This window comes from Meleagris gallopavo, chromosome 7, assembly GCF_000146605.3.
Source record: "Meleagris gallopavo isolate NT-WF06-2002-E0010 breed Aviagen turkey brand Nicholas breeding stock chromosome 7, Turkey_5.1, whole genome shotgun sequence".
NCBI lineage: Eukaryota > Metazoa > Chordata > Aves > Galliformes > Phasianidae > Meleagris > Meleagris gallopavo.
In genome coordinates this window covers 22,752,244-22,765,596 of record NC_015017.2, presented here as the reverse complement: position 1 = coordinate 22,765,596, position 13,353 = coordinate 22,752,244, and the positions used below count along the sequence as shown (strand labels likewise).

General features: G+C 41.3%; 1 protein-coding gene across 1 annotated transcript in view; it reads left to right on the top strand.

Moving 5' to 3' along the window:
• Nucleotides 1–4,026, top strand: part of LOC100550956 (rap guanine nucleotide exchange factor 4-like) — a 35,234-nt gene extending 31,208 nt beyond the window's left edge. Inside the window, exons 10-11 of the mRNA XM_019617390.2 lie at nucleotides 1,249–1,303; nucleotides 2,789–4,026. Of these exons, the coding sequence (XP_019472935.1) occupies nucleotides 1,249–1,303; nucleotides 2,789–2,916 (183 nt within the window). The 3' untranslated portion in view covers nucleotides 2,917–4,026. The remainder of the gene's footprint in view (nucleotides 1–1,248; nucleotides 1,304–2,788) is intronic.
• Nucleotides 4,027–13,353: the final 9,327 nt, after the last annotated feature.

Here is a 13,353-nt window from a genome sequence, read left to right as displayed (position 1 = left end):
TGTGTATGAATTTTGAGGAGCATACAGGTTTAACTGTTTGCTAGTAGCAGATATATCATTTTGTTGTGTAAGAACTTGTGAATCTCACACAAAATTTCAAGTAGGTGTGAAGCAGCCTTGTGAGAATATGCTATGTTAAAATACTAAACTATATTGTTATTATTGGATGATGTTAAAGTGCTGGAGCAAACATTAGGCTCTGGTTAGCTTTTCCCTGTTCTGCTAAACTTTATTTAAGCAAAAGAAACTGAAATAAAGGTTCAAAAAATCAGTGAATGAATAAAACTTTCTTGTGAAGGGAATTCAGTGCTGAAGTTTCAATTTATTTAATATTGTGAAGAATAATTCTAGCCAGCACTGGTGGATAGTGCTGTTAATTACAAAAGTCAGTTAAAAATCTTGCAGTCCAGAATTAAAACTGAAATGTTTTGCTTTATGACTTAGCATCGTTTCTTCTTAAAAACTTTCGCAAAATAGCATCTGATTTATCAGAGCAAAATATATTGAACAACAGTTTCTTACTTGAGTGAATTGATGCATACTGAAGAGCAAGCACAGCCAAAGAGAACTGAAGTGAATTCTGCTTTTTTGTGAATTGCCATTCAAAAATGAATCTGCTTCTCATTTGGATCAGATACACTTGTGCAAGATAATACTAACATGTTTGTTTGATGAAACCTGCCCAGGACCACAATGCTAACTGTGTCCATTCCCACCTGTGAGTTCAGCATGCTTGAGAATTGGTGAAAGTAGCTCTCATCTAATCATTTTTTACTGTCATTTCCAAGAAGGGCTCCGTTTCAAACTCAAACAGATATGAAACATGAAAGCTGCTTAGCTGCTGACTGTGTTCTGGAAATGTCTTTGCTGTTAGGAACTGATGGTCTGAAAATGAAAAAGTGTATTCCAAGCCATTGTACATGATATTCCTTTTGCTTTTTAACATGGAAAGATGGTATCAAATAAATGCATATTGAAGGAGATGATTTTCATCCCTAGTTAAAGCATTTCCAAGTAAGGGAAAGGGCTTTCTGAGCGCATGTAAATTACACTCATGCTCATTTAAAGCCTGTGTAAATGCAAATCAGACCCTACGTATGAGAGTATCAACCTCAAAATTATATTTTCATTCACAAGACTTCTTTTATTGGCATATATCTTCACACACAGGCACAATTAGGTGCTTCGTTTAAATGATGATGAAATGCAGTGCTTGTTTCCTGATTGCATCCCATCTTTTCTTTCCAGCGCATGATTGCCAACACTGTCAGGACGGTGAGGTTCTGCCGAAGTCAATCTTTCAGTAAGTGTATTACAACATCTGCACCGTCAGTAGCTACAGTAATTACAATTTGTGTGTAACAGAATTGAAAAAGCCTGGTTTCCAATGAATCTTCCCTGTTTGGATCCTCTAATGTTTCTCATGGTGAACTATCCTTGTGAAAGTTCTAGTAAGCTCATTCTCCTCCATCTCTTTTCAAAGAATGCAAAGGAGCTAAGTTTCTGTGAGATCTCTACAAAGCCCTCAAATTAGAATAGTTCAAATTAGCCACTGGGTTCAGAAGCAGTTGAGGTGAGATCAGCAAACAGAAGCACGTAGACAGTTGCAAGACGCTTGCTTGCATAAACCCTACTTTTGTAGGAAACCAGGCCAGAAAGATGATATGATGGGTGACATAACTGCCTAAGGTGATGAATTTAAAACTTGTTTGTCAGTATAATTATCTGAATCTATGTGGGGCCAGGTAAGATGATGGTGCTGCGTGATAGCCGGGCTTGCTCTGCTGGCCTTGTCCCAACTTGGACTCACTGACACTGCATTTCTCAGTGCTTCATTTGCTTTGTCTCATAGTAGCCCTTCTCTTTCTCAACAGAACAGATAGTCTAAAAAATACATTTTTATTCTTTCTTTCTGTATCAAAGCATAACTCTTGAATATCAAGGGAGCTTTTTTTCCAGCCTAAGTCTTTTCTGGCCATATGTCTTTTAATTTCCATATATTAAGCACTGTGAGACCTCCACATATGAGTTATTGAGAAATTGAAATGGATTTTCACTATACTTGATATAACAAAATGTCAGTAGTTAGATGTACCATATCTAAATCCTGTGCTTGGCATGTATTTATATAGTGGATGCATCAGTATCTTTCTATTGGAGAAGTTTGTTAAGTTACCTACCACATATTTCATTAAATTGTAAGCTGTCCACTGTGAGGCTGAAGATACTCAAATTGGGAGTTAGTGATATTTCGTAATTGTTTAGGAGTACTTACAATGCAGTTATACTAAGTACTGTAAATAGGTGGTAAACTTTGAGCCTTGAATGGGACAGCCAGTAAGCACTGTGTTACACAGTGTTACAGAGATTTAATACTGAGATAGAAATGGGAATTTTTCATGAAAGGAGGCTTAAATCTATTATATATTTTTGAACCAGTGTGAACACTGCTGGTTCAAAAGCAAATAAGAGCTTTAAATCATGCTAGTTAGTTATTGAATTTATAGTTATTGACAGGTAAGGCGATGTATAAAATCGTAATCAAGAGCCATCAATTCCAGCAAATGTAGCTACAGATATCTGGGAGGAAAAGTTAATTTGTAGGGGCAGTAACCAGAAAGACTATCGGATATGAAGGAAAGGTTTCAAAGAGAGAGATTTCTAAATATTTTCTTTTTAACTCACCAGGATCTGGTGCTTCCTGTGACAGCTTGTAATGAGTTATGCATTCTGTTCAGGCATTTGTTCATTTAAGTGTATCAATCCTACATCATTTCTCTTTCACTAGATCCTGACGCAGCGCTAGCTAATAAGAACCATCAGGATGTTCGGAGCTATGTGAGGCAATTAAATGTGATTGACAACCAGAGAACTTTATCACAGATGTCTCACCGACTAGAGCCGCGTCGGGCATAAACATTTGAGGCAATGATGAGAAACGATCTTTTATCCTGTCAAGGTCACTTGTTGAGAACTTCACTTTCTCTGCGACTGCACTGCCACTACAAAAATAAGCAAAAACATATTGTAAGGTCTTAGGCAACGCACAATGTACTGCCTGTCAGAGAACTTTGGCTGAGAAAGAATTTATGCACTGTAGCTGTAAGGGTGGCCATGTTGTGTACAATTAACTCATTTTAAAGTGCAGTAAAGGATTTTTGTATGAATTTTAAAAACGGGGAATAACAAAAATAGTTTAAAATGCACAAAAAAAAGGCTCCTAACACTTCTAAGGGAGCTAATGTTTTTCTCACTAACTAAAAATATATGTTTTATAATTTCTTGCCTAGGTCAGGAAAGAACTGACAGTTTTGCTTCCCCAGCTGTTGATCTCAATACAAGATGCATGTAAGCATCTGATGAAAAAGCAGAGGTTTGGGAGAATTGTCCAAGGTCTAATTCCATCACAAGAATACTTAAAAATTTCCCTTTGAAATACAGCAGATACTAAGAAAAAATTCTAATGTTATTCATACTGCCTACTACTTCAAGCAGTGTGGCCACTTCAGAAAACTGACAGGACTGAAAATATTTTGGACGATAACTAGATTAATCTGTGTTTACATTTTATTTCTTTTTTTGAACTATCAGGTTTTTACAAAATTCCACTATGAATTAGTAAGGCTGTCAAAATCAACAATAGCATAAAGGTAGCAAAAGACTTGTTCGAAATGAGCACAATATGCACAAACAGATTTCATGAGAATAGTTTCCTGGACATCAGAACCTTCAGCTATGATTAATACTGGCTGGCTAACAAGTATTTTCTGGTCTTAAGCATTTACAAATATCTAAATTTTCAGCCAATTGTTTTGCACTTTCAACAGACTGTAAATAAATATTAATTCATTATGTTCTAGAATATTTATTTATGTAATAGCCGTTGTGCAAAAATAATTCTGTTTTATTTATTTTGTTTAGCATGTTCTCAAGTGCAGCTTTTGTCTTTATACTTTATGTGCATCTCATGTGTAGGAATCGTGTGACGTGTTTTCTGTAAATAACACTCAGTACCTTATTAAACGTAATTGCTGGAAAGGTTTGGTCACTGGCCTTATTTGCACATTCAGCGTCGTTCCTGCGTAAGTCCTAGTGCTGCTTCTTGGCAGTTACAGTATTGTATTTTGCTGGGCCTTGAGACTACATGTAGCCCACATCTACGCTGGTGGAGACAACCACTGTAAACCCAGTGCGATGCACCCCTGCCATGGCAGAGCTGCAGCACTGCAGTTCAACACTGGCTCATTCAGGCGAGAAGGGCCCTGACACTCCTGCGTAAAGATAGAAACCATTTATAGTGGAAAGGTTTAAAAGAAGAAGTGATGAATTCTTAATTTTAGTTAACTCAGAAGTTTGTCATCCTCACTCATAAATGTGAACACTCCAACCTAATGACCTCTGACAACATTTTACCTTGAGTAAGACCTTGGCTGATGTGGCACCTGGGAGGCCCCTGGCTCCTGCCTTCCAGAGGACCCAGAACCACAAAGTGATCTGGTCGGGCCCCTTTCCCACCAGGATCAGTAGTGATCATCTGAACGCTCCCGGGATGGCTGTGCTACTGCTGAGCAAGCACACGTGGGGCCTGGCAGGTGCCAAGGAAATGATAATGTTTACATGGCCAAAATCATTCCTATTGCATTCACACTAGCTCTGCTCAGGGAAGTTGAATGTCATAAAATCAATTAAGCCCGATATTAGAAGCTGCAGGCATTTTCTCATAATTAAGTTTCAGAAACTACCTCATTGACACAGACTACCTCAGACACAGAGCATACTCTTCTTGGAGTTGACCAGGATGCTGTACTGTCAGTGTACACATAAAGATTATATTTTTTAATCTCTAAAAAATAATTTCAACCTTCTAGTTAAAACAAAGTCTGCAAAAGCTGAGGATCACCAGGGAAATACTGACATGCTGGACTACTAGCTGTTCTGTACCTGCATTCTGCAAAGGAAAGAATTACACAGTTAAGAAATATTCTGCAGCATGATGACATAATTTATTTTAACTTTGCTGTCTGACTAGAAGTTCAAGATGATTCAGAGGAAAACCAGCTAAAACCATAGAGACAAGTTTCTGTCTTGCTATTTCAAGTGAAAAATATTTCTTATTTTCCTTTGTACTGCTCTATGAGCATACTTCGTATAGCTTTTTCAGATGCAGAATCTTCCCAGAAGCAAAGCATGCATTAGAGTAAACTTCAAGGACAGAATTAATTCATAAGATGTTTTTATCTTTACAATCAATTCATAGCATTTCTGAGTGCGTGATTTTATTTGTTCCAGATTTATTCCTATTGTTTGGACTTTCATTTATTACTGTGTTAACTGGTTTATAAAGCTGCCAAATTTCAACTTGGCTCAGCACAAAGGCTGATTCTTCATCCATTTAATGTGTTTTTATCCCCTTTATTTATTCTTTTATTCCTTAGAACCTCTAACTGCCTCGCTTATTTGTTGCCAAACAGTCTCTATCACATAGATACATCCCAGTGATTCAGAGATTTTATGACACCTCTGTATCAACAAATAAATGCAGTTTACCTATCTCAATGAAACTGGTGTCTGGCATTTTTAAATTTTCCAATAAGGGATGCTGTATAAATAACAGCTCTCTATCTGTGCATCTAACTCATTCGAGTGGCTCAGATAGTTGCTATGGCACTGATCACAACCTACACACCTTGAGATTAAATGAATTAAGCTACCTTCTGGCTCTAGGATCTATATGGGGCTCCTCTCATTCCTGTTGTTGACTTTACAACTGGAAAGCAGCTGCTGATCCACTGCTTTTGCTGCCTGAAGCCTCAGTCTCACAATAGCACGAAGAATGAATAGGAACTCCGGAAACATTAAAATATTAATACCCCTATTACCTTCACCCTGTGCCTGCAGCCACGAGTCACAACTCCCTGTGTGGGAGCACTCTGCTGGGTTCATGCTGGGTGAGCTGTCGCACGCCGCTTGGCCTGATTTTGGCATGTACCAACTCACTCACACAGCATGGGAGTGCCCAGGCATGATCTGGTGGGGCCATTCTCACTGAAAATGGGGAGACATTTGGCCTGTCTACATTTTCCCCTTGCAGCTCTTAGGGGACCTGGAGGTTTCACATCCCATCCCATACTGCTTGAGAAGGTACTTATGTCAGCACTTCAGACTGCACAAATGTAAACCTGTTCAAAACAAGGATTATATCTTAGGGTCTCGGGGACCCAAGAGGACTTAAAGTCAGCTCATGGCCCACAGCTTCTGTCCCTGTTTTCTTCTGGCAAAATCACAGCGGCGCTTTTGAGATGAGAGGCGATCTGAGGCAGCATCCATGATCCTGTTGCTGGGGACAAGTGAGGTTGCAGATCCCAGAGTCTGTATGGTAACACCTTGGGCATTTTGGAAAACATCTAACAGAATCCCACAACTGATACAGCTTTTTGTAGTAAGTATGGAGCATAAACATCTCTACTAAGAGCTACAGAGTCAAAAGAGTTACAAGATTGTGCTCTCCCCTCCACAGCACATTTTTCTGTTGTAGCTTTGTTAGGATTTGTTGTTTTTCTCCATGCTTAGCCCTGGTGCTGGTCAGCACCATGTAGAGCCATAGAACAAAAGTTAAATCCAAGGAGGCTGAGCCCAGAGTACCAGAAGGCTATTGCTGTTTGGTAAAGGCAGGATCCAAACACTTTGTTTTAACCTGATCAACGACAAGTTACTGCCAGACAAAAGAGTTCAGATGTGTTTGCAGGACTCTTAGAGGATTTTGCATTTTTTCCTCCTAAGGAAAGTGCTGTGAAGGTGCATGGCCTCAGGAGACAGAATACAAAGACACAGAGACAAAAAAAAAAATCCCTCTTTTCAAAAACGTGGTGGCAAAACAATCTTTTAGGTACCAGAAGTTTAAATATAATTTAAAAATCTTACAAAATAAGTCAGAAAGAAATCAAAAGGTTTAAGCTGCAGGGATTCCAAAAGAGATAATGAATATTGCTTAAAAAAAAAAAAAAATTAACAAAAATGTAATGGACAGAAAATTGTAAGTCTAAATTGTTAACGTAGCTTCTTAGTAAGGTCAACTGCATAATATACAGCACCTTAACCTTTTCCAGCAATTTTTAAACACCATGCAGCTTAAATAGACTACTTCTGAATTCAGCAGTATTTCTTCTGGGAGCGCTGAATGCAAATCAAGAGGTAATAGTGGAAGAAAATTAAAAGATGTGCTATTCCCATTTCATTTTTTGTACTGATAATAAGGAAAGCAGCATAGAGAGTGATACGGCAAAGTGAAGCTCTAACTTGAATAGCCTTTCTTTCACTGTTAATCTGAAATGCATTACACCGTGCCTTTTCAAATAACCATAATGTTCTTTACTTTATCCTGCATTAAAGTTTAGCAGGCACAAGCAGCAGCTGTCACCAGAGGTCAATGTATTAGCAATCAAAGAAAATAATGACCAGATTAAAAAGTTGTCGTTAAAATCACTAAGCCAGAAACTTCTCTGGTTGCCTATGTTCAACTACAGCTCAAACACACAGTGCAGCCCCGTGTCCCACAGGGCCACAGCTGCCTCTCCTGCCCTTAGTCACACTGAGGGAGACGGGGGAGGGCCAAGGATACACCAGATATGGCAGGGGCATTCCTGACCAACTCAGGCTGCATTGCTGCTGGGCAAGGGCCTCCCAGACACTGTTAGTGGCTAAAACCTGATTTTCAGCTTCTCCCCGTCGTGAGAAGCCATAGTCCAGCTTTGCCATCCCACAGCAGGAAAGACACACTCTCATTTCTTCCACTCTGAGCAGTGTATTAGCAAGAAAATACTTCTCTCTAACTAAGGAAATACCTTGCAAGATCCCAAAGGAATGTAATCCATCCATAGTCTTCAGGTCTTGGTGGCTTACGGCTCAAGTGATGAAGGGACTACTATAAAAAGGAAAATTCTTATAATTAAATGGGTGAAAAAAAAGCAAGAATTACAGCTATAAAATCTAGAACATACACTTAACTGCTGGGGGATATTACACAAAAGGGTGGATTTTAATAGGCTTGGCACTTAAAAGTAATTTTTTAATTCAAAATAAACTCAGAAAACGATATGAAAATACATAAAGAACACATAATTACTGACGCAAATTGGAATATTTTTCTTGGAAACTCCATGTTACAAAAATGTGACACACAGGGGTACTGGGAGAGACTGACCTTTATTTCCTGGCCCTAATCCATTTGGGTCAGAGTGACAAAAAGCTTAGCCTTTATCACATGGCAGGGGTCAGTGAGTTGTGCTTCATTTTTTTCCTCTTTTTGCTTTCAAATGCAAATAAAGCACATTACCAATGAAAATAATGATTGTAAATGAATACTTCAGTTAGAAGAAATTTACATAAGGATACGTAGGTTAGTGGTGACAGTAGATACTCCACCATTCTACCAGACAATAATCCATTTCTTAATCAACTTCTGTCAATAATCATAAGCTTCCTGCTCTCCATGGTTTCCTCATTATAACACCACCTCTTGTGTTTTTAAATAGTTCTTTCTTCAGATGCTGTACAAGCCAGCAAGTGAATCTGCTCTCTGCATTCGCTGACTCTTTGTGGGTTTTCGCAGGTGTACATTATTTCCGTGCAGGAGTACTCTCGGCAGCATTGTGGCTGTTCTCAGATAACAGAAAGCCAATGTTGCCTCAGGTTTTCTTTAGATGTCCTCATTCTCTGTAGGACTGACCCTGGAGGGCTGCAGTACTGGCAGGTTGCTGCCGAGCATCTGTTTGAAATCCAGCATTTCCTTCCATTTGAAGTTCCTGCCCTAATGTTTCTCCTGTTCTAGCTATCTGGCATGCAACTCTTTTGTGATGCTCCCGAGTGGCTAGCAGAGCTTCCAGAAACTAGTTAGAGGTTTGCATGGATTTTTTTTCCCTTCCTGTCACAACTTGCTGTTGCTCACAGTTCGCTAGTGTTTGGGGGGACTTGGTCACATTTCTTGGAAATATTGGCAAAGGGACCGAGATGGTATAGCTAAACAGATCTACCTACCTACCTACAAATTGTGTTTTTCTGAGGCAGCCTCATGTTATGGACATTTTCTAGACTTACTTTATCTCTAAACACAAAAAAGATGTGATCTGCAATATATGGATTTGTTTCTAATTAATGAACTCCGGATTAAACAAGCAGCAAAAAATGTAAGCTTGTAGTAATATATAATTATAAAGGAGTTAATGCTTTCTGTCAGTGGTGGCCAAAGCTTTCAAGCTTTTCAAGCTTGAGGGACATGGTTTTGTAGGCATGGTGGTGATGGGCTGATGGTTGGATTAGATGACCTTAGTGGTCTTTTCCAACCTTGATGATTTCACAGTTCTATTACTCCAGTCACTACCTTTACATTTCAAGAAAGGTAAGTTAGTGTACTAAATATGGATATTAATTAGTGTTAACAAAGAAAGCTGACCAGCTGTTGAACCTTCTGTGTTGCCATCTTCCTTTGGTGGTCCTTTCTGGTAGAACTGAGGAAATTGAGGCTCCGCTGCTCCCATGGAACTTGCTGCAGCATGAGCTGTAAAACACAAATGGGCACAGTGGCAATGAATTTAGGATAGCTTTAAAACAATGGAAATTGTGCTAAACTGCATTACAGTTTAGAGAAAAAAAAATGTGCAGAAATTAGAGCAACAAATTAAATCTACTAGACCACAAAATTTAATAATGAGTACAAGCAATATATGTAATTAAAAATATGTAATGAAATGGTAACTGAGCAAAGTCCTAATGGTTGGATACCAGCCAAGTACAATGATTAGCTGAAAATGGTAGCGGCAGTAAAAGCCGAATCAATCGTTCTACAAAACAATCAGGAAATGTATTTCTTGATAATACTTTGCCATCTCATTTCTATCTCGTTATTAATGATATTGACATTTTTGTGGAAATTCCATGTGCTCTCATACTGCACACATGCTGGCCTGAAAGACACACAGAGAACAAGTTGCAACATGCCCCTTCTGAAAACCATTGTGCACAGAGCACACAACATTGGCTCATGGAAGCCAGTCCTGAAGCATTAGCAATACCCAGACATACAGGCCTCCGCAACCACAGGAATGCCCGTATTTAGAATCATGTATGTAACCATTTCAAGTATTATTTTTAATTTAAAATTAGTATTCCATCATTGCATATTTATAATTTCATGTTAAATGTACAACGTGGGCACTTTCACATATCCCTTACTTTTCTCTGACACAAAAACCAGATGAGAGAACAACTGCAGAACAAAGCAGCAGCCAGGTGGGACCACAAGGTGTGTGCTGGTTTCTGCAGGCTCTGCCATTCTCTGTGCTGCAGCAACAGCTGATGACCAGGCTGCTGAGGCAGATGGGAAGCATGGTGCTCGTTGCATGGGCATGGGGTGTGTTGTGGGCAAACTGCCATTGTGCCATTTGCTGCAGGAAGGAGACCTGCCTTCAAGCCCAAGCTAAAGGCAATCCCTTCAATTTTCCACTACTGGAGCTCTCTGACTCCATCTAAGAGAAGGATTGGATGGAGCTCCTGCAGGCTGCGAGCACCACACAAGCTACCCTTTGATCATGAAAAAGAGCTGTGGATTGTGTTTGGCACCAGAGATGTGGCAGGGCATCCTGAGAAGGCAAACTATTGGTGTGCCTGTTCCTGGCACAAACCTGATGGTACCAATCATACACATTTCATGCCACCAATCATGCCACCACCACTTCACTGCCACCAAGGCTTAGGCTGGCAGGATCAGTCCCAGCACATGGTTGTGCTTCCACTGCTGTGTGTGCACAGCTCTGCAGGCAGTGCATCTCAGCCAGGCATGAACTCATGTTTTCAGGCCAACGTTTTTGAGCTCAAAGCTCATTAAGCCATAGCAGCCTGAGAAACACATAGCACTTCAGAGAAATCTCAGAATTGGGAACAGAGGAGCACTCAGCACTGAGCTGAACTCTGAACTAGTCTTAAAGGGGAACTGAAAAATACAGAGCAGGTGTCCTCCTCCAAATGATCTGTGTCTCGAGTTTCAAGTGCCTCAGGCTGGCAAAATTCCCTGCCACTGCTCAAAGAGCACTTCCATACTGTCCCCTTCCAGTCGCCCTCCACCTGCGTGCTGGCACAGAGCTGTGAGACTGTCCACTGACCCACATGCAGGATCTGAGCTGGAAAAAGCCACGTTATTTGTCCCAAGATCTTCTCAGCCCATTTCAGCAGGCACCTCGAGCACTCTGCTGGGCAGGGCATTGGTGGGCGTGGGGCTGATGGGGCAGAGGAGGCTGTTTTTGGCAGCCGGGGCGACTCAACCTGCCTAGATGCATGCATGAAGCTCAATTTTCCATGCTGGGAGGCGGGAGACGTCTCTGCACGCCCAGTGTGGCAATGAGTTGTGAAGAGGTATTTGACATGAAACTAAAACTTAGTCAAAAGTTGCTGGAGCTGCTCTTCTCTTCCATGATTGTCATAGCTTTACAATAACTTTTGTTTCCTGTTAAGTATTTTCTTTTTCTGTGTTCTGCGTGTACATAGAAGACTGAGGTTAGTATAACTCACATTTTCTCAGTTTGAATTTTCTGCCTCACAAAGAGGAAAAAGTCACCCTGCCACAGGCTGCCTGCTGCTTTAGAGATGTTGAATCCGTACAAGAAACGTGACTGCCCAGATTTCTGTTTCTTTCTAGTCCATTTTTCAGTCCTTATGATACTGGAAAAAAGCTTGAAAATATCTGAACACTCATTAACAGAAAGCACAAAGAATACAAACCCAAACTACACACTTAAGGCCTAGTTATTGTAATTAAAAGTTTTACAGTAGTTTACCATGTAGGTCTGACAATATCCATGCAGCGCAGCATAGGCTCAGGCTCCTGCTTGTGTGATCCACTGTCCTCTAATAGGGGAAGTGCGATTGTGTTCATCTGTAAGGCCCTTGGCGCAGACTCTGCTCTCCTACTCCTGGAGCAGGAAATATTCGCCACCACTGTGAATGATAGTTTATCTCATGCTCTGCTGCAGTAATTGATTTATTTCTACATTCAGGGCCTAAAGGTAGACACGATATATCCAAATTCTGCATGGCTCCATGGACAAAATTCCTGAGGCAGGAGACCACTGAGTGCAAGCACACTGCTGCCTGAAACAGATGCCTATGGATTGAGTGATTTAACAGTTAAATAGCTATTTGACTAATAGGCAATTGTCTCACACTGAGGGATAAACACCTTAGTCACAGCATTGATGAGACTGAGTGGCACCTCTCCTCCTCCAGGAAGGTGAGCTTCCTTTTGCCATTTGCCATTGGTACCTGTGCTTTCCTCTACAAAGCTGCACCTCTGGCTTTGCCTGGAGACTGGCCCAGGCACACAGCCACCCCTTGGTACTGCAAAGGCACAGCTCAGATAGAAAGTGCCCGAGGTGGGTGCCCAGGCAAAGCCAGCTTGTGTTCTACTGCTTTAACTTTTGGCAGCCTCCCCTCCCCTGTGGCAGAATAACATGTCTGGGGGAAAACCCTCTAATGTTCATGAAATCACTGTACTGGATTCACCAGTAAGGAGTTCTTCCATGATTCACCTCGATACCATACATCTCAGGGATGTACAGTTAATGTGTGTGATTCAGAGCGATGCTGCCCACCTCTTCATGATTCATTGTGCAGCTTGTGCAGCACAGCTGATTTTTATATGCCATGTCAACACATGGATGTAACAATGGATGAGGGATACTGTGAGGGATACCAAGGGCCGGAGGTCCTCCAGCAGCACAGGCACTGCTGGCAGAGCTGGCAGTGATGGGGTGTACAGCCTTCACGATGCTGATACCAAAGCCATAGCATCACATCCGAGTGATGTGTTTACCTCAGCAGAAAGATCCTGCTTGCCCCTGAGTCTTCTGAGTCACTTCCTCTGAACATGACAGCTTATTTTCAAGTTGCAAAAGCTCTTCCGTAACAGCAGTGTATGGCAATGCCAGCGGGACGCTTGGATGAAGGCCATGCGCCCTGTGAGGATGCGGCGTGCCCTGGGAGGAGAGAGGTGCCGCCATTTTGCCGCCTGACCTAAGGCGATCTTCTGAAGGCTGGGGCTGTGCTGTCAGTGCCGTCCCTTTTTCCCCCAGACCCTCTCACTGTGAGCTACCATCACCTCGGCATTTTGGCGGTAATTCATAATAACTATATTGCTTTATGCCCCTTCTGTAAAGCTTATTGGTATCGCCTCTCACTACTCAGCGCGCCCCAGGACAGCCCGCTGGTCAACTGTGGCTTTTGTGCGTGTGTTGGGAACACAGCCCGGCGCCGGCCTGAGGGGCGCGAAGCCCTCCCGGCCCCTCACGCAGGCGGACGCATGAGGGG